At 39.0% G+C, this 21950-nt stretch overlaps 4 protein-coding genes across 6 annotated transcripts; all 4 read right to left on the bottom strand.

The window, feature by feature from the left end:
- Positions 1-343: 343 nt before the first annotated feature.
- LOC110065806 (uncharacterized) lies at positions 344-6364 on the bottom strand. Of its 2 annotated transcripts, XM_089274943.1 has the most exons (6): positions 6214-6364; positions 5883-6102; positions 4416-4522; positions 2573-3740; positions 1930-2010; positions 344-1410 (listed from the first exon to the last, which is right to left on the bottom strand). In XM_089274943.1, the coding sequence occupies exons 3-6, from the start codon at positions 4482-4484 to the stop codon at positions 1103-1105; spliced, it is 1626 nt and encodes a 541-aa protein (XP_089131069.1). In that variant the 5' UTR covers positions 4485-4522; positions 5883-6102; positions 6214-6364; the 3' UTR covers positions 344-1102. The 2 variants fall into 2 exon arrangements, with proteins under 2 accessions (XP_089131069.1, XP_020628632.2); XM_020772973.2 differs by lacking the exon at positions 6214-6364 and having other exon boundaries at positions 5883-6202.
- A 253-nt stretch (positions 6365-6617) lies between these two features.
- Positions 6618-10854, bottom strand: LOC149102387 (uncharacterized). Of its 2 annotated transcripts, none has more exons than XM_089274945.1 (5): positions 10535-10854; positions 9615-9718; positions 8348-9152; positions 7879-7932; positions 6618-7201 (listed from the first exon to the last, which is right to left on the bottom strand). In XM_089274945.1, exons 2-5 carry the CDS (start codon positions 9672-9674, stop codon positions 6882-6884), a joined length of 1239 nt encoding a protein of 412 aa, XP_089131071.1. In that variant the 5' UTR covers positions 9675-9718; positions 10535-10854; the 3' UTR covers positions 6618-6881. The 2 variants fall into 2 exon arrangements, with proteins under 2 accessions (XP_089131071.1, XP_089131072.1); XM_089274946.1 differs by having other exon boundaries at positions 9615-9701.
- Positions 10855-12977: 2123 nt separating this feature from the next.
- On the bottom strand, positions 12978-14310 carry LOC110056003 (histamine H2 receptor-like). The gene has a single exon (XM_020762440.2). It carries the CDS (start codon positions 14207-14209, stop codon positions 13331-13333), a length of 879 nt encoding a protein of 292 aa, XP_020618099.2. The 5' UTR covers positions 14210-14310; the 3' UTR covers positions 12978-13330.
- Positions 14311-19803: 5493 nt separating this feature from the next.
- LOC110055976 (serine/threonine-protein kinase RIO1-like) lies at positions 19804-21911 on the bottom strand. Its single transcript, XM_020762413.2, has one exon. The coding sequence runs from the start codon at positions 21841-21843 to the stop codon at positions 20128-20130; it is 1716 nt and encodes a 571-aa protein (XP_020618072.1). The 5' UTR covers positions 21844-21911; the 3' UTR covers positions 19804-20127.
- Positions 21912-21950: the final 39 nt, after the last annotated feature.

Here is a 21950-nt window from a genome sequence, read left to right as displayed (position 1 = left end):
AGCTAGCTGAAGGAATTGAAGCATCCGAGCACAAGAGCCCATATTCTGAGTTTGGAACTTATAAGGCGTGGAGTTCTGATCATGGACACGAAATATCGTCGCTTGCCCATTGTGTGGTCGCTTAAGGCAGGTCGTTTGTTTTCATTATTTTAAGCTTGCTTTAGAAGGAGGCCTTTGTCGTAACAAGCGTACAAAATGAACATCGTACTGTCTTAGAACGATCTCGTATGATTAGGGTTCCAACAGACAGGGCACACCTTTGGTGCAGCTGGTATAGCTTGCAGAAGACGTAACCTAAACGTCCACCGGCCATGTGAAATGCTGTTAACCACAAAGTCCAAACACCAGCAATTACAAACAAATTTATTGATTACCAAGATAATTTTGGACGAGTAGAAATCTTAATGGGAATTTTATATTTTACAGTTAACGGCTAGAGATTGGATTTTTATCAAAACAGGCAAGTTTGAAACTTTGGTATCTGTTTAAAAATTACTGAATGCCTGATGAACACTATACCCGAACATAGTACACCGAAGTTATACTCAATAATTACTTTTGACATATATTACATTTTTGGTAATTGAAGAAAAAGGTAAGCGTACAAATTTAATATAAAATTTTTCAGCTGTTAAACTAGATCAATATCTTGCTTTTTCATAATGTACCAGTACCATTATCAAAAAATAATCATCAGTTTAATTTTCCATTTCAAAATGTAGCTACTCCTTCGTCATTTCATTAGTGTCAACATTATCACTTTGCTGATTTGCTGCTTTAATCAAAGGGAATTACCAAGGAGAATGATGGAGGTAGGAGCCGATTTTTGTATTTGACCACGAGATGAAAGAAACAGGATTATAAAAATAACTAAGCTATTTAAAGGAGCACAGTCGAGGCATTTTGAGTTATTTAGGCCACGTAGAAAATTAGCTTAGAATTGGAGAAAACCTGAAAGTAGTTGTTTACTAAGATAAAAAAATAATAAACCATAAAGGAACAAGTAGCTTAAGGATGCAGAAGATTAACACGGATTACAATCCATGAACATGAAATATTTAGGTTTAACTTTTCAAAATGCGTAAACCGTGACGTAGCTCCTTTAAATCCTTGTCACACGGTGTCGTATTGTTTTAGCAACATTATCAAGGTCTACTCTAGGTTTCTGGAGAACATCAATGAGATACGAAACTGTTCTCCCTTGGCTTCCTAATTTATCTAACAACAACTTTGTAGGGCTTTCATTTTTTCCTCGCAAGTGTTCATAATATTTAAGTTCACATCTTGAAATTCCGGCCGCGCTGCCTACTTTCTGCCAACCAAACTCCTGGCTTTCAGCTCCATGAGGCACATCCAATTTCATTACCAATATGTCCTCTAGATCTGGAGGTATTTCTGATAAGTTCAGACCTAAACACAAGAAGTACAGTAAATAGAATTCTCTTGTTTAGTTCAAACTGTAACAACAATATCTAGCTTAGACTATTTCAATATGACAATCAAAACAATTTTTACAAATTTTAAGTTGAGGTTAAACAAGTGCCAAAAAGTTAAAGTTGGCTACCACTGTACAGTTGTATTTACTCTTCCGAAGAGAAGATACAGCTGTGTGTACTCTTCCGAAGAGTAGATTGTTGGTCAAAGGCAATCGTTTTTTTTTTCCCAAGGTAGCTATATTATTGCGACATTAATTTTCATAACTAACTTAGCCTTATAAATAATGTAGACAGACAAAGAGAGAGTTTCCTTGAGAGGCAGCTACATGCAATGCTCCTTGTTTGAAATGGCTAAGTCTACACGGTGTATTCCTCGGGGGGTGAGGGGTATATTCTGGCCAGAATTAGTTTTCAAACTACTATCAGGCTGTACTCTAAGCTAATTCACGTTGTCTAAAGCTATAATGTTTAAAGGCTATGATTTCCTCATTACCTTCCAATTCTGTGGCAGCAGCAGTTTCATCCCGAAGTTCATTCCTGCCTTCTTTGTCCGATAACTCATCAGCTGAATCATCTTTCGATAAATTCAAAATAAGAAGAATTAATAAATATTGTTCAATATCTTCGTTATAGAGAGTCAACCTCTTGAAGAGCACTCTTTGCACAGCTGTCACCTGTTTGTGAGTGACATCAAGTAATTGTTTTAAATTGGCTTGAGAGTGAAAGCTCAACTTACACACAAGAAGTTAAAAAAGAAATAACAAATAAACTGCTGATAAGAGACGATATACAAAATTGGCATCTGCAGCTCATTCAATTCATCCTGTTTCTCAAGCCTTGAATTAATCCACTATTCAGCTAGTGCTAAAGTACTAGGACTGAATAAGTACAGAGTGTTTGGATTGAATACTATGCTATAACAAGTGTCAGCTAAGATCTGCAACAACAACAGCCAAATAATAATAATAACTATTATTATAATAATATATAATAATAATGATAATAATAAATGTATAAATATATATTATAATATAAAATATAATTATAAATCTATATATATATATATATATATATATATATATATAGATAGATAGATAGATAGATAGATAGATAGATAGATAGACATTTCTTCTTGCCTTCTCCTTCTTCAAGCTTTGATGTGCTGCCTAACTTCTCGTAACCCTTGGGCATTCTGTTAACCCGCTTCTTGTATACGTGGTATATTAATAGTCCCATCAGACCAAGCAAAAGGACTGCAGCAATAGTTCCAACAAAGCTACTTAGAAAGAAACCTGGGACTATTAATTGAGTTTGAGCTGCCGATGGCAGGGTCTTTGGGCTTTGTGGTGTCAGGTGTCCTAATTCACTTTCTGTTGTAGTTGGGGAAGATACGGTTGGTTGAACGGAGTTGAAATCTTTGTCTGGAAATGTTTGAGGAGCAGTCTGCTCTCTATCCTCATTAGCCAAGGTATTAGTGAGTTCAGTACTGTTTTTCGTAGGTGAAGGGTCTTGTTTCTTTCCCAAAATATCAGCCTCCTCTTGAACGTATTTATTGATCTCAGGTATCTCCAGAAGCTCAAAGTTTGTTTGGCTGTTGGTGCTGTCCTTGTACTCCTCTTGTGCAGCAACTTCAACACTGATGTCGCGTTTAGTCTCCAAATGCGTAAGGTCTTCTTGTTTGTAATCTATAACGCTTTCAAGTAACTTTGAATTTTCCTCACCCTCTTTACGTAGGCAGTTACCATTTGAAATAGAGGTAGTGTTGTAGGGATCATTTATATGTTTTGCAACCAGCCTGTTAAAAATAGTGCTAAAATGTTTTTTCATAATGTTTGTTTTCCTGGTGCAGTTACCCTTGCACTTTTGTGATTTGAAACATTCCAACTTAGCGGAATAATTTTTACCACAGCAGGAAGAACAATGCTTGCAAGGACGTTTACTATCGTCTTCGTAGTGCCTCAATGGGCAGTCCTTGCATTCTGTGTCTTTCTGTGCAGTACAGGAGTTGATAATCTTCCTGGAGTCACAAACAGAGCATACCTTACAGGCAGTACTGTCAGTCTCATCTGAATAAGTCCCTGGACTGCAGGAAGTACACTCACCAGCTGCCCTTCTGACCAATGTTATACCACATGGTGGTGATGGTTCCTCCCCTGGTGGACATACAGGGCAGGATAAGCACCTGATCCTGCTACTATTGCTACTGTCATTTTCAAGAATCGTGTACGTCTCTTGAGGACATTGTTCAAGGCCATCTGGATAAAATTCGTTGTTGTCTTGTACATCTTTCCAGAAGGACCATACCTAACCGACCAAACCAGAGGAAACAATGAAAAAAAATATATCTTACTCAAAGTAGTTATTTGTTCATTTTGTAGTCTAGCATCCTGAACCAAAACATTTTGGGCTTAAGCCAATGCGTTTTGATCATCCTGTATTTGGCATGACAGTGTGATTTAGATCCTCTTAGAAAGACCATATCTAACCGGCCAAACCAGTGGAAACAAAGACAAAATTATTTTACTCAGGGTAGTTAACAATTCATTGTGTATATCTATCAACGCGAACCAAAAACTCTTGAACCCATGCTAATGAGTTTTGATCATCCTGTATTTGCCATGACATTTACGATCGTCCCATGTCTATTCAAAAGAAACGACTCGATAGCATATATGTATCTTATCGTTCCAATAATTCGAAGTGATTTACTTATCACATTACATATATCAGCTAGCCTTTCACCTGTAACACAAAAAAGAATTGCAGTTCAAAGCATAGTTTGAGAGCCACATTCTGCTGATGAAATTTATTATAATGATGATGCTCTGTGTGGTATTTCAATTGTAGTATCTTAAAGGCTTCAGTTTAATCTATTTGGCTACCATACATGCTGTATATTAATACTCCAAGTGTAAAAGCGATTATTGATAATTCTTCTCTGCTTGTACATACAAATCGTATAACAACAGCTTGACCTACCCAAAGTAAGAACAATAATCCAAAAATAAATAATAGTTTGACCAGGAGCTCCACTTCTAATTCCATCATCCTTAATAGAGATTCAAGTTGAGTTGCCCTGAAAGATACTAAAATGCGACAATTTGGTTAAAATGGGGTTTTCAATGTCTACAAATTTTGAAACCGTATTATTTTTCGTTCCTACAGATTCCAGCGCCGTTTCCTTTCGAATTCGGTTTTGTGTATTAGCTGTATACTGATATTAGCTTTGGAATATACTGTATTCTCTCTTACGTTCCTGCATGTGCAGTGGTATAACTAAAGTGTTAGTATTCTCTGAATTCCCCAACAATTTCCGTTCCCATATTGACTCGAGACATCAGTTCCTCCAAGTTGCTCAAAATTCTTCACATCATAACACTATGTTATTTGGAACGTACTTGTCCAATTCTAGTGTTTTGTTGTTTAATAAACCAAAGCAAACCAAACGAGAAGCGGAAACCTTATGTAGATTCCTGTGATAAAAACACTGGTCTATTTAAGTTCTTCAAATAGAAGTTTTGTTACCGGTTGGTAAGCGGAAGTATAGCTAATGACCCTTCAATTCACCATTGTCGATGAAAAATAATAAAAAAAAAGAAATAAATATCTATATTAAATAATAACATTTTAGGTGACTGGTATCGAAATCAAAACCATTTTGAAAACGACAAACCGAACAATTTTTGAATATGAAAACAATAACATTCATATTATGCATGTAATTATACTTAAGCTTCAGAAAGTGTATTCTGAATATATAATACATATATATTTTAATCGTTGGCAAAGAATTATCGGTAGAATAGTGCTCGGGTTCTAATCTTCCGGCCACCAACTGATACTGTGAAACGAACTTCAGTAATATGAATGCAGTCTAAATATCGTTTTTGGCGTTTTGACAACTTTGACTGTTACACGACAGACCTTTCAGCCTGAAGCTAGGTTTGTGCAGTTTGTCGTAACCACGGCTTAGTAATTCCTGATCCCATAAGTTGTATGGCTTTATATCAAGCGTAACCAATACACATCGATCCCATTTTTCCCCATGTTAAACTAACATTTTTATAATATAACGTTGTAATACTTGCACAGGAACCTGAAAAATAGATGCACTCCAAACAAATATCCGCCCACTCATGGTCTACCGAGTGAAGTAAAAGCAATTCACAACACGAAATCATTAAAACCAGTCATTAAAGTTAAGAGAAAAGAGCAATTTCGAAAGTTCGTGTTCTTTTGACATCTCCTTGATCACCATCGATCATCGATCATGAATTAGAAGGCCTGCTCAGTACATAATTTTCAACACAATGTGTTCCCTTGTGATGGAGCGTGCATCTGTTTCAGACGATTAGCTTAACTATAAGGGCGGTCTTAACTTAAACAATTACCGCCTCTTTACTGCACATGTTATAGCACGGTAAAGCTAACAACAAACAAACGTACCTTACTGATATGAATAAAGCTTTTCCGTTTCCCGAGCACTGAACGCCTCGCAACAAACAAGGTATGCCACGTCGTCTATACGGAAGCTAAACAGGGAATGAGAGAACCCGGTTTGGCTCTTTAGAAAAGGTACCGGCGATTCTTTAAATTAAGAGTGGCTTCTCATTGAAGCTTCTGCTGTTTTTCTCACAAGATATCCAGCGGAAGTACAGATTATGTTCTAGGAAACGAAAGAATAATTACGGTGAACCCTGGCAACCCTAAAATGACGTTCAACCGTTCAATTACGTAAATCAGTCGACATGGGTTTCTAGGAAAAATTCGATAATACCACTTGAGGTCGAAGGTTCTAGATGATTGGGTTTCGGTAGCCAACACTTGTCCTGGGCAAAACGCCCAGAACTCTTAACCATCTCAACTTTCAAGAACTTCGATTGGGGATTCAATAATTCATTTTGCATAAACAATCAGGGTAAGTCTGCATACTCTTAACCTTTCTGTTCACTCTTGCTTTTGAAACGTTGTCAGTGTTTGTTTGTTTGTTTTTTTTGTTTTGTTTTGTTTTGTTTTTCACGAGACTTGTCGCGTTTGATCATATTATGATGCTAGTCTATAATGATTTGTTTGGGCGTAAGATTAGATGGGTGCGTTTTCAAACTTTGTTAGGGGTAAATTCCAAGGCAAATGTCAAGATAACAGAAAAAAATTTATCTAAATATATCATTCATTCATTCATTTACTCATTCATTCATTCATTTATTCATTCACGCAATTATTGCTGCTACATTGTGATTCGTTTAGACGAAAGAGCCATATAAATGTACATGAAAAACTCGCAAAGAAAAATCTATTTCCAATTTTTTTCAAGTTTATTATTAACTCGTTTTTTTTTTTTTCAAAAAATCACATAAACTAGTCAGTGTTAAACTATCTTACAAAAATAATATTTACAATGTGTCAGTTACTTCGCCCAGGATTATTCCAGCGTGTCAGACTGAGCTACTGGAATTTATTCGCCTCTTTTATATATCGTCTTATTTGAGAAGCGACGTTAGGGAGTTTTACTTCGGGACTCCTCAATACATTCACCAGGTCAGATACTGTTTTGCCTTGAGTTCCGAGTATTGATAAAAGCGTACTGGTAGGGCTGCCGTTATCCCTTCTGTATTCAATATTTAGGTATTCAAGGTCATCCTTGGAAATCTTGAATGCAGCGCCGACCTTTTGCCAGCCATAGCGACGTTCACCCCTGCGGCGCACATCGAGAGTCTTAACAAGAAGGTAATCAAGATCAGGAGGCATCTCGGACAGGTTAAGGTCTAAAAGAGAATAAGTAAAAACCGAGCGTAAGGAAGGACATCCATTATAAATGTCTGTATGAAATACCTTTTTTTAACTTAGATACTAGTACGTGCGGTCCCGTTGGTCGATAAGTTTGTTTAGATGAGAGAATGTAAACACGGTTGTGACGTTTTAGATTCGCGCGTATTCCCAATTGAGAAATGTTTTATAAAAGCAATAGAGTACGCCATCTAAACGCTTGGGAGGGGAGGGGGAAGTGTGGAAGTATTCTCGAAAGTTATGCAAACCCTCGACTGCGTCTCGGGCTTGCAGAACTCCGAATCCCCTCGTGTTTAGATGAGGCTATGTAAACACGGAAAAAGCAATCCCCCAAACAAATATTGTTACCAAATTTAAAGTTATAGTTGAGCTTCGATCTGACTTCTTCAAGCCTCGACATTCGATTTTTTTTAAGCCGAATTTCTTAAACGTCATTGCCCCGATTGCCCTCTGGCATACGGTTCTTTGTAAAAAAATTGGCAAGTTTGGGGTCCCATATTTTCACGAGTTTGCAACATATTCTTATGAAACTTCACATATTTACTAAACTCGGCATGATAAATCGATCTATCGAGGGTTTTTTTTCTTTATTTGAAAATTTCAAAAATATTGTTCATATTGCGTGACATCGGTAAGAATGTCCATTGTTACTTACGTTTAAGGTTGACAGCATATAAATAGTCCACCTTCTCGTAGTAGTCAGGCACTTCTGTATAAAATAATAAAGTGTTGCATCAGAGTTTATCAGACAACCAAAAAAACATTGGGATGGTAGAATTAGAAGACGGGGTGCAGAGGAAAGGAAGGTAGTTTTACTCCCATATGTAGCCGTTTTTCCCGCATGTATTACGCCATACCGTGTACAAATGGAAAGTGCAAGGGTCACGTTGGAAACATTCGGAATAAAGGGAGTTTCATGTGGTGGTTCTTGTAAAAAGTTCGGTCGTGTTTTAAGTGTATTTTCGATCTGTCACAAATACTGTCGGGGAAGGAAGGACAGAGGGTTAGCATTCCCAGGCCCATTTCCAACTCACCCACTGCTAATTATTGGTCAGTTCGCTTTTAGGATGATCTTCAAGTATTTTCGGCCAATATTTTCTACTTTTCGGTAAAATAATTCTTACCTTCAACTTCGCTTTCTGGTAGCTCTGTGCGATTCCACCTATACCAGCCTCTACGTTTCTGCAGACTCCACAAAAGCCATACCAGTGCTGATCCAGACAGAAGGCATGCCAGCGATGTTCCAAGAAAACCTCCTAGTACACAACTGATGCTCGCTGTGAAACTGCACGATTCTTTATTTATCTGTTCTGAGATCGGCTGCTCTGACAAAGTCTTCGCTTCCGCGGGAGGGCGTCCATTTGGTCGTAGGGCGGCCGGAAATTTTGGATTAACTCGTCTTTGTCTCCAGCGATGAAAAGCTTTCGATAAAAAGGTTTGTGTTGGAGGAGTAAGTGTGGTCAGTCCTTGAGCATCTTGTGTAGGACTGAGGAAGCTTTGGAAGTCTGTTGTTTCCAGTAGATTTGAGTCTTCAAGTTCCTCCTCATCAGAGATGTCACTTACGTCCAGAGATGGCCAGACAGTCCGGTTTACATTTTGGGATCCGATGCTACCATCATCTTTACTATTTCCATGGGGTGCACTCTTTTTTCGTTTATTGAGCGAAGAAGACTTCTCTCGTTCAGACTTCTTCCACTTGCTTCCCATCAGTGCCTTCGTAAGAGAAGGCTTGCACTCGATAACTGTGTCCTGGGTCAATATGCTGCCACATGGCGGCGAAAGTATCGTGCCTTCGCTACAAATAGGGCAGGGCTGGCATACGGTCGCCTTGCTGTCATTGCGGATTAAAATTTGGTTCCCAGAACAGCTGGTGACACCGACACCACTATTGTCCAGTCTCCACCAACGCCACTGCCACGTTGCCTCATTCTATCACCATAACAAACGCAAAAAAATCAGAGAAAATAATGCGTTAAGTTTTCAATAGCGACAGTCATAAAACGAAAACCACGTTATCACATCAATCTGGGAGCTTACACAGTATAAATGCATGGGTGGGGGGAAGGGTGGGGTTGGGGGAGGAACAAAGTCCCCACACTTTCAAGACCGATAAATAACCGAGAAAATAGTTTTTCAGATAAAACATGTAAAATAGTTTCTGTGCTAAGAACACATTTCCTTAGTATACCCTCTTCCCCTCCAGGAGTGATATCCTTGCCAGTTTTCCCACAATACTTAAAATTACGCTCTGCCGTCACTGCGCAACTGCCGTCACTGGTTTGGTGTGAAATGGGAAATTATTCCTTTTACTGACCGGGTCGATGACAAATGAACGAGTTTCGATTCAGAGGATGAATACCTGAACTAAGGTAAGTAAGAAGTCTCGCTTACCAACAATAACAGGACACTGCAAATCACGAGCAGTAGCACTTTCAACTCAGGGATAGCCATTGATATAGGTTTGCTTCTGGCGTCTTGCTAAAGATTGTGCGGTTCTGTTATTAAAAATGAAAATGAGTTCAAATAAAGATGGTCAACTCACTAAAAAAAAGGAAGTCAATAACAAGCAAAACATACTCAAACTAACGAAAGTATTGAAGAGGCACTTCTTCCGCTCCAAACGTTTTGAATTAAGGTCTGCGAGCCTGTATACCAACAGACTGATTTCTATTGACTGATAGGAACTGGTGTTGTATTGTACCTTCTAAATAACACTAGACGTATTTAAATCGACACTTTTTTTCTGGGTTTTTGTTCTCACGTGCATTCTGCGCCTTTTAGGAATTTGTGTCACAGAGGTCGCATGATGTGCCAGACCGACTGCATGCATATTTGCATATTTGGAGCTAAAATCGCAGTGTTTTTCAATGTAGCGTTACAATAATAAACAAACCTGACTTACGTAAGGGTAAAGGTAACGACATACGTTACCTGTACTCTATGAACCAATCAGATCACGACACGCCGAGAAACAACTTTTTCATAACACCACGTTGGAACCATCTAACCGTGAAATCTTGAAAGCGACGAAACATCGATGAACAATGAAGAAAACGTTTTCTCTGATACACGCGATATTTTTTTAGGTCTTGGTCTTTATCAATCACATACTCAGCTGACATAATCGTAACTTTCTGAATTTCCGTGACAGAAAAATCTGTTTGACCGTGAAAATGTTGATGTTCCTGTGTGTTTGATGTAATGGTCGAGATTCCTTCAACATGTACAGGTTATAAGGTTGAATATACAAATTTCCCTTTGAAATGTTCAGTGTTCAATAACTGGAGAAAGTAAATATGACGTAGACCTACCAATAGCTGGTGCTATTCCAACTGCACGACAAATTCTCCCGGCCAAAATATTAACCCAGCACTCCAGACGCTTCAACATACGCACCATGCAACATTGACTTCGTCGCAGTGTAAATCGGCCACTGCACTGAGCGTACTTGCACCTCACAGTGACTCCTCAGTGCTATGTAGCCTGTTAATACCCGGCTATATTCTGGTAGTAGTCGTAACGAGCGAAGGATGCTTTCACATGTCTTAATTTTAGTCAGCAGTTTGCAGAACGTTCTTCTGTTACCGACAACAGGCCAACCCGGAACAACTAATTAGCATTCCGCCAAATCGAGGTTAATGCTGCAATGGGAACGAGAAGGGGGAATCCCCTAAAATAGATATCGCGTGAGTTTCAGTTTCACATCAAACAAAAGCCTTTTGATGTTTCTAGCAGTTTGCCGAGACTGTTTCAAATATGTACGTTTTCAGACGGTGATGCTAATGATGCCTGCAGAGGTAAGAAGGACTATTACATGCGTAATCTACTGCCATAGCGGGAACTTTATAAATGGTCTGTACAGCACCCAATCTACCTGATCCTGAAAAAAAGTAACTCAGATTTTCTATATAGTGCGGAAATATAATTTACTATTTACTGTACGATTGCTTACCGCACGAGATGTTATTCATTGAAGAATTAAAACCAACTCGGAACGTGCAAAGCGTCTCAATTCGGGCAAAAATATTTGTATAATTTTGCCTCGCACTCATTATGTAAATTCATTTTACATCTTCATTAACGCGCAGAATTTGTATTCCTTATCGTAGAAACTCTTATTCTTGGACCATTTCAGCTTGAGTAAAAATAAAAAACAAACTGCGGCCACAAACGTAACAAAACAACGCATGCTACAAAAACCTTGATTTGAGAACTTAACGTTTCATTTTCTTCTACATACATCATCAGAAGTATAAAACGGTTAGCAGTTTGTTTTTTATTTGTATTCCTTGATTTTAAGCTGTGACCTTGACAATGGCGTCATGAGGACATCGAAACGTCGGTTTTTATCATTAGACCGAACAATAAATCATTTCCCCTAAAACGTGTCGATCCACCACTCTAGACATATCATAAGACACCGGTTATAACCCCACTCCCCCCTCCCCTATATATATAGTCTCCTCATTCAATTAGCTTTTAGTCGCTTGGCACCGGTATTCCGTGCGTTTCCAAAGCGATTGCATTGCCAGAGCGTACCCTACCCCCTCCCTCAAACACCGAGACTTAAGCCCACACCGGTTGAACGAAATCCGCTGAATCTTCATTTGCTAAAAGATGCCGATCTTTGCAACTTTATCTGAAAAAATTATCTATAAAAAATTTAGTGAAACGTTCATTTTACTGAGAACGGCTTAACTTTTCGAACCACGTTTTGACAGCCAGGCATGTTTTTTTCCAAATTTGGAATGTTTTTTATCAACAATTTTTGTACATTGTTAAGTACTTTTATGATTGATTCGTTGATTTGGTTTCTTCTGAGCCAGTTTTGGTTGCTTTCTTCGTTCTGAAAAGAGCAAGAAATCTGAGACAGCGGCTGTTTGGATATGAGATCATGGCCTAATTACCATGTGATAAAACGTCATCTTTCCATGTTGCTTATCTCAAAGGAAACAAAAAAATGCCCAATTTGACTTTACGGTAGCCATTTCAAACAACAACAGTACATTTAGTTCGTCTGTGTTTTCAATTCAGGAGGTTTAGGAAATGAAAAAGTTAGCGTTACCATGCTGTTCTTAAAATGTGTCTATTTTTTATTAATACATTTTCTTTATCATTACTTTTACGGAGACAATAAATTACCAGTTCCGGTGTCCGTTAATTTAATGCACGCTGCCGTTTTAACAGGAAGCGATTTGCCTTAAATAAACCTCAATTCACACGATCACGATTTGGCCATGCATAATTTCCTAGCTTCTTTCAAATGTCATTTCTGCGAGGTGATGGTCCTTTGTTATAATACCACTAATAATTATAAGTAAGATATTCTGGTTTTTATGACACAGTACAGTGCACTGATGTTGTACGAAGTATTTATTTAGTGTAAGGAATGAAAAAAAGAAAAAACTTTGCAACAGTGAATAAATAATTCTTTTCCCGATTAATCAGCTCAGATTAAAACACGATAATTTCTTCAGAAGCACGTCTTTCATCTTTGACAGAGTTTGTTATCGGAACAATTTCAAAATATAAATAACTATGCAATCTCCTCTTTACTTGTAATTGAAAACTGGGTCATGCATTAGACATCGCTATTAGCACGGACTAATAAGAAAGTAGATACAGTAGATACAGCATATTTCTGCGCCAATAAAACCACGTGAAATGTAACGTTTATTGACTAGAAGCGAAAATCACCCTTGCCTTAAAACACATGAGTGCTTGTCCAGTTTTCCACTGAGATGCTTGCCAAAATTTTGTTTTTTCCACGGAAGAACTGAGAACGGACAGAAACCGTACTTTGCTACAACTGATCACGAAAGCACAGATAACGAAAGGAAAAGTGGAAACAATTGCAATATGGAACCAGTGTTCATTATGTAGATATAATTCACAAGCCAATGAAAACTTCAATCAACGTGCTCTACTGATTTTAAGATTACTCATTTATATTTTGAAATGCAAAGCAAAATTCATTGCAATATGCGATTGAAAAATGTTCTCAATATTTCTTGGACAGTTTATTTTATCTATTTTGTCTAGATGACGAAATGTAAAATTCATTTCAAGATTTTTTTTGCCGAGCAGTTTATAAACAACGACTGCCCCTACACACTAGTTGTTCGTTCAGAATTGCGTCTTTTCCAAACAGGTTTTTGGCGGAACATTTTACGGAGTTCCTTTTTAATATCGCGCTTTAATAACGCGTAAGCGATGGGATTAATAGCAGAATTAATGATAACAAGAAAGCGCACTACATTGTACAAGTTTTGGTTCATCACACATAATGACGTAAAATGACAAAATGAGCTGTAAACCTCTACCGAATAACAAATCAGAAATGTGACTACCACAGTTGTTATCACTTTCGTAGAAGAAGCTGATCGAGGACGTTTCATATTTGGTTGGTTGTGACGTAGTTGTATATTCAGTAGTGTGTCGCGGCGGCTGTGTTTCTGTGAGGTTATCACATTCCGCACGGTTACTAGGAGTAACACTAGACAAGGAATAAACTCGAACAGTGTCGTCCAGATGATTACGCTGACCTTAAAGTCTATGCGAAATAAACCCAAACTGGCACAAACGGACGGGATGAAGTAGAATGACAGTGGAATTATCCACGCCGCGGCTGTTACAACTACGACGCGTCTAGCAGTCATAAGTAATGTGTAGCGAAGAGGACGGGTGATGGCAATATAGTGATCGAGAGTCATGGCAAAAAGATTACAGACTGAAGAGTAAATCATCAACACTGCAATATCGTCTCTGATCATCTCATTGCACGAAGTGAGTACAAAGTGGCATATCGCTTGTCCCGGATAGAAACATGCACCAACACTTAAGTCAGCTATTGCAAGCGACAGGACAAATCTGTTGGCAGTCGCGCGAAGAATACGGCGTGCGAGAATCAAGTAGATAACAAGACCGTTTCCAACAACAGCCAGTATTGAAGGAAGCCATCCAACATTCCAGTACCAGCTGCTCATGATAAAGGAGTCGACATGTACGAGCTCCTAATTCCGATTCTAATTTCAATTCCCAATTCCGATTCTAGACATGCGGCAGAAATCTTGCATTGATCTTGAAAGCCTTGTATCCTACCTCTCTTGTCAAGTCATTAAGTTCACTGAAATGACGTTTTCAGCTTGCACTCGTTAATTCCTGTCGGAAAGCAGGAATAATTTGCACATGTCACCCGACCGGAATACATTTTAAGTGACCGGATCATTTTCATTTCCAAGGAAAAACAATAGCTTTAAATCTAATAGCCTCTTTGAACTTATTTGTTTGTTGATAGGTGAGGGGTAAAATGGGAACAATTTCAGAGACAAAAATAGAAGTGCCATTTCGGAAACGTTACTCCGTTTATTCTTCTTAGAGTCATGTAGTAGGCTGGAAAACATGATTGCATTTTTATGCGGAGACTTTGCACGTGCTTCCACGTGCTTTCCGTCGTTAGATCTTGAAAATTCAAAGCTACAAATACACTGATGGGGAAAATGTAGAGATTCGATGGATGTCCCAGGGTGGTTAAGTACCATCGATATTTAAAATTTTCTTAATTGATGTAAGGCATCTCAAAACAAAGCTCTCATTTGCATTTAAGGGAATCGGTTCAAAGGGATCGCTTTAATGATAGTAGGGGAACACAACAGGAAGTAATTCAAATAATCATAGTTAGTAACTACTAACTATGAAATAATAATGGCAAAGTTTTGGTCACACGTTTTGCTTCCTCGAAAATTACATCTTTCTCAAATGTAGATGTATTTATCTTTCCCCATAGAAGCAATAGCACGTTTCACTGTTAGCTTTTCTCATTTGCATTACATATGATTTGCATTACATTAGATTTTATATTATTATTACTATTACTATTACTATTATTATTATTATTATTATTATTATTATTATTAGAAGAAATAAACTATTTTCTACAGTGTTTACATAATGGCTCCCTCCTGGGTTTCAACGTCAATATCGGTATATTACAAGGTAAAAGTAAATAAAAGAAATAAACTATTAAAACCTATTTATTATTGTTATTATTATTACCGTGAATATTTTTTCAAATTGTTTCTTTTTTCCCATAATTATTTTGTGTCCCCAGATTAGTATTGGATTTTCCCGGGCTACAAGGCATTGACATTTTAACAAAGTTTATATCTATCTGTCAACGTGGATGCGAGGCAATTCCGGGCTGAAACCACAAAATTGCCCGAAATTGTCTCACATACATGTTGGATTATGTTGGATTATATTGTAATGCAAATGAGAAAAGTTAACGCCAAAGATTACAAACAGAGGTTTGGCCAAAGTAGACTTTTAATTAACCATTTCTGCTCTTATATGAAGAAAATAAACAAGGATCGAAACTTTTTAGTTATTCGGTCTTAGCTTGCAGCAGTAGGCATGATTTGTTTCGGCTTTGACTGCAATGGGAAATTAAAGTGAAGGACACTAACAAACAGTAACAAGTAACCGGATCTTTTTTTTTTTAACAACAAGAGCTTATCGAAATGTCTATTTAAATGCAAACCAGGTATTTTGATAATATTTTGAGATATGTTGGCATTGTTGTTTAAATAAAATATTGAAATTGAAGCCACCTAAGGGGCTTCTCTTTTCAGTATTACCGAGTCATTTTCGCAATTCAAAATAATGCAATATGACTCCAGTTATACTAGCTTTAGGTTTGTAAAATAGATTGTCAAGGTACTTACACCGGGGCTAGTTACTCCCAGAAAAGTTGGGTGTGGGTGTGCAGCCCACTTCCCAAAATCCTTACCCTATTTATGACCAAAATCTGCTGTTATATCCTGTGCGACTTACACGAAGTAGTTGTTAGATGATATATTTAGTGTGACTGACATGAAGTATGTGTTAGAATTAAACCATGTGTTTTTAGAGTGTACACATCGAGCTCGAGTGAATTTGGAGTGTTACATCTGCCAATTTTGCTACCCTGTATATGACCTGGCCAAAAATTCGATGCCCTATTTATGACCTCTGCAGCTGGCACGGTTGCCCTAAACACAAGTTATGAAGGCTTTTGTTGACGGTCTTATTGAAAATGATGAAAACGTAGCTTCTTCTAAGAAACATACCCAATTCAAGACTAGAGTGCTAAGACCATACCCTAGTTAAGACCAAAATGGACAAAATCGATACCCTATTTATGACCAAAACGGCTGAAAAACCCTACCCTTTGGGGCCGCACATACAAATATAGCTCATATAAGGGAATACCCCCCCCCCCGGTACTTACCCTGATAATCTCTTGGTTTATACTGCCGACTTCGACTTCCAGAAATTCACTCTCGTTTCCTCATAGCCCGTCTGTTTATTTTTGTCAGATCTACGTCAGAGGTTCCAGTACTGGGATAAATCGGTGTCCTTCAATCCAGTGTGCTCTATAATATTAATGCTACGTGTATGTAGATTTCTTCATATATTGATTCCGTCAATATATATTTATGCTTGGACTTGTTCCCGCTATATCTGACTTCACGGGAAATAATACAGTCCGGCGCGAACTGACCAAATTTCAAATTTCCATACCTTAAAATTCCAAAATGGCGACCGTGTGCGCACTCGTTGTTGAGTAATTAACTATCACAGGGACGTCCCATATAATGATAGGCAAGTCGTTGTTTACCACCATATCTGCCTGCACGTCCTCTATCTTATGAGGTGCAAATTTCTTTTAAAGTAGTATCAGTTACTGGGTTGCCATGGTAATGTAACGATTCCTTGGTCTACGCGTAAGAGCAAAACTCCGATGTCATCTTCCAGCGGTTTTCAATTAAGTGCCCCAAGACCAAAACCAAAGTAATCACTCTAGCCAATCACAAATGACACAGCCGAATACAATGAACCAATCATAGCTCAAAGTAATTTCATGTAGTTGGCGCAAAGCGCGGGAAAACGAGTGCGAGTAAGTTACGATTGCTTTTGGTTTTACTTCTGATCGGACGAAAAAGTGGCGCAAGTTTTTTTAAAAGCAAATCGAGTAGCGTAGTAAGTGTAAAACCAAAAACTTTTCTACACACAAATAAAAAGCGCTCTAATGTAAGTTAAACAACATCAGGAAATCCACAGGAGCCGCATAAGGCGTGCCTACGGTGGCCAGTAAGGGACACCTCAATATTTTTCACTGTCACATAAAAAATTTTGCTTTGACGACTTAATAGATGAGCATAGCTTTCTTTTTTCGTCTTTTCTTTGTCTCTCGACCGCGATTCCATTAATCGCGATGGCGACTTATAACTTTCGATCGTTACTAATAACTCTCGATAGCGACTTATAACTCGCGATCGCGACTTATAACTCACGATCGCGACTAATAACTCCCGATCGCAACTTTATAACTCGCAATCGCAACTAATAACTCTCGATCGCGACTTATAACTCGCGATCGCGACTAGTAACTCGCAATCGCGACTTATAACTGGCGATCGCAACTAATAACTCACGATCGCGACTTATAACTCGCGATCGCAACTTATAACTCACGATCGCAATTTATAACTCGCGATCGCTACTTATAACTCTCGATCGCGTCTTATAACTCTCGATCACAACTTATAACTCGCGATCGCGACTTATAACTCGCAATCGCGACTTATAACTGGCGATCGCAACTTATAACTCGCGATCGCGACTTATACCTCGCGATCGCGACTTATACCTCGCGATCGCGACTTATAACTCGCGATCGCGACTTACAACTCGCGATCGCAACTTATAACTCGCGATCGCGACTTATAACTCACGATCACGAGTTATAACTCTCGATCGCAACTTATAACTCTCGATCGCGACTTATAACTCGCAGTCGCGACTTATAACTGGCGATCGCAACTTATAACTCGCGATCGCGATTTACAACTCGCGATCGCGACTTATAACTCACGATCACGAGTCGTAACTCTCGATCGCAACTTATAACTCGCGATCGCGACTTGTAGCTCGCAATCGCGACTTATAACTGGCGATCGCAACTTATAACTAGCGATCGCGACTTATAACTCGCGATCGAAACTTATAACTCGCGATCGCGACTTATAACTCGCGATCGCAAATTATAACTCGCGATCGCGACTTATAACTCGCGATCGCGTCCTATAACTCGCGATCGCAACTTAAAACTCGCGATCGCGACTTATAACTCTCGATCGCAACTTAAAACTCGCGATCGCGACTTATAACTCTCGATCGCCGCTTATAACTCGCGATGGCAACTTATAACTCGCGATCGCGACCTATAACTCGCGATCGCAACTTATAACTCGCGATCGCAAATTATAACTCGCGATGGCGACTTATAACTCGCGATCGCGATTTACAACTCTCGATCGCAACTTATAACTCGCGATCGCGACTTATAACTTTCGATCGCAGCCTATAACTCGCGATTGCAACTTATAACGCGCGATCGCGCCTTATAACTCGCGATTGCAGCTTATAACTCGCGATCGCGCCTTATAACTCGCGATCGCGACTTATAACTCGCAATCGCGACTTATAACTGGCGATCGCAACTTATAACTCGCGATGGCGACTTATAACTCGCGATTGCAACTTATAAATCTAGTTCGAGTTAGCGGGGAATTCGAGTTATCCGAGTTCGAATTAACCGAGTTAAAATGACTGAAAAGTGGGGTCGAATCCTTGGAAAATGGGACTTGGTTCGAGTTAGCGGGGAATTCGAGTTATCCGAGTTCGAGTTACCAGGATTCTACTGCACTTCGCTGTGACTTTTCTTGTCGCCCTTTTCCGATTTCATGCCACGAAGCTCTTCCAAATTACATTCCTAATTTACGTAGCTGCAATGGAAATCGGGAGGCCTTGATAGAGGATTACTTCTGTCTTGGATTTTTTTAGCTACTGGGAAGTGCTCTCATTTCTGCTGGTATATCATGGCATTCGATTCAGTTTTAAGGCACCTCAAAAGGATCCTCAGAAGTCGTGGACCACGCAGGAGAAATATCCGTTCAAGTATCAACAGAGTCGTGGATGCAGTAGAGCAAGAATTACAATGTAACCTCGCGAGAGTTATAGGTCGCGATCGCGAGTTATAAGTCGCGATCCAGAGCTATAAGTCGCGATCGCGAGTTATAAGTCGCGATCGAAAGTTTTAAGTCCCGATTGAGAGTTATGAGTTGCGGTCGAGAGTTATAAGTCGCGATCGAGAGTTGTTAGTCGCGATCGAGAGTTGTTAGTCGTGATCGAGAGTTGTAAGTCGTGATCGAGAGTTGCTGGTCGCGATCGAGGGTTGTAAGTCGCGATCGAGAGTTGTAAGTCGCGATCGAGAGTTGTAAGTTGCGATCGAGAGTTGTAAGCTGCGATAGCGAGTTATGTGTTGCGATCTAGAGTTATAAGTTGCGATCGAGAGTTATTACTTATAAGTCGCGATCGAGAGTTGTAAGAAGACTGGATACAAAGAGAAGAAGAGAAAATAAGTAAATGTTTGCCAAAAGCCTCAGTGCCCTATAAGTATTTTGATATGTCAGACCTGGGCTATTATTTAACTGGTTATTGTAATCATTGTTACCAATAAATTTCTGGTACATGTATGTCAACTGTTTAAGTCTTTAATCTGTTCACACAGGAAGTGCTTTGGAATTATTGACAAAAATTGTTAATGTTAGTGCGAACACTGGAAATAGCATAAGCCAGTGTAATTCTACCCTACAATTACAGTCATCTCACATAACTCCCTGCTACATGTACTAAGGGCTTTTTTTCCTTTTATTCCTTTTAGCTCTGAAAAACTTGGAGTAACAAAGGTGACTGTATTTACAGGCTTATACAATCCTGACTCAGTTTATGAATCTTTATATACAATGTCAGCTCTATATTTGTTTTTGTGCACAAAGTTACATGTAACTTGAATTAGTAATTAGCTATTTCTTCCACGCTTTGTTTTAGCCAGCTTTTCTTTTCTTTTCTTGACATGTTTAGGCGTTTTGTTTTTCCTTTTTTCCCTATTGGCTTCTTTCACAAGTTTCTTGTGTTCTTTTTTGCTCAAAGCAGTTCCTTTTTCATCCAAAACTTTTTCCTTTTGTTCATCATCTCCATCATCACTTTCACTTTCATCATTGGAACTTTCACTGCTATCAACCTCTCTATTGTCAAGACAGTCACCTTTATTTTCCCCACTGTCAACATGCTTGTTCTTAAGGAGTTCAGGTTGTGCTTGTACTCCTGTTAAGTCTGGTTTTAAACCTGTTAGTGTTGAGTACAAAATTTCCTCTGCTTGCCCCTTTTTAGCTCTCTCTGCATCTTTTTCAAAGTCCACAACTTCCTCCAGTGTACGAGGAATGTAAGCTTTCTTAAAAACCTCTTCTTTCACTGATTCTTCTGGGATTTCTTTGACTCCACGGTTCGCAGCTATAGCTTGAGCTCTTTCAAGGTAGTCATCGACATTGTCATCACTGATGCTTGGATCTGTAACAAAGTCAAACAGTTCTCGCACAGTCATGACACACACGCAATTCTTTTTGAAAAAGTCTGTGACATTGGTACAGTCTTTCCTCAAGAACTCTAATGCATGTGGGTGGTCATGTTCAACCGACTGGGAAACATCAATCACATACAGCTTATCTGCTTGGTACAGCATGTTGAATTCACTGAGATCAGCATGAACAAGCCGACATTTCCAGTAAATGTTTCTGACAATCTGGATGCACTGAAGGTACAGCTCTCTAGCTTTGGACTGCGACAAAGTGACATCTTTGAGCAGAGGTGCTGGCCAGCCATCTGTCCCAATAAAACCCATGACCAGAACATGGCTGCGCAGTATAATTGGCTCTGGGCAGGGAATATTGGCTTGGTACATACGGGTCAGGTTGCGCATTTCTTTCTCAGCCCAAGTCTTCACCATCTTGCGAGGGTTGTGCTTGCAGTAACCATGGCGAAATCTGAATTCACCTGTCACATATCTATCCCTGTCCTTAAATGTTAAGATGGAAGTCTTGTACACCTTCACTGCTCGCTCATCCCCATCAACATTAGTACTGTGGTATACATTGGCCTCTTTACCAGTGCTGATACAGCCATTTATTTCACAGATCACTCCTTTGTTGAGAATTTTGAACAGAATCATTCTCGTGCGAGGATCAAGAACTTGTTCAACAGTCGCCCTGTCTGCCTTGTCTTTAGCTCGCAGTCTCTCATTTTCAAGCTTTTTACTCGCTTGAATCAGAACGTTAGCGGCTTTATTCGATAATTTAGGCCCCTCATACCTTTCAATTTTGATTCGATTACCAAATTTTGCTAGTGATTTCTCGTTCGGTTGTAACGTTGATTGGCGCTTGCCAGAAGTGTTCGTAACATTCACCTCTGATCTTGACGCATTGTAGCGCTTAGTAAAATCTCCAGTTTCGTCTTCCCAATCCCATTCTCCAAAATCGTCATCGTCGCTGTCTTCCGATGAAGATTTCACGTGGTCGCTTGATCCGCCATTTTGATTTTCATTTGAGTGATCTTCAGCTTTTGTATTGGTTTCATTTACACTATAATGAGTCAATAACTCAGGTATAACACTGTTATCTTCTTCGGCGTCTTCAAACTGGCCCTCGTGAACAGAAACCTGCCCGTTTTGTTCGTACGCCATATTCGACTAACACTTTAGTTCATTGCAGAACTTATTGCAACACCTATTTTGCGCATGCAGTTAGAATGAGCAGCGGACAATCAGAAAGAGCATGAGCAGAAGTGAGC

The sequence above is a fragment of the Orbicella faveolata genome, unplaced genomic scaffold (genome assembly GCF_042242905.1).
Source record: "Orbicella faveolata isolate gen_17 unplaced genomic scaffold, um_ofav_v1 contig_36, whole genome shotgun sequence".
In the NCBI taxonomy this organism is placed as follows: Eukaryota; Metazoa; Cnidaria; class Anthozoa; order Scleractinia; family Merulinidae; genus Orbicella; species Orbicella faveolata.
The sequence above is the reverse complement of the archived record's forward strand: the minus strand, read 5'-3'. Positions and strand labels throughout refer to the sequence as shown.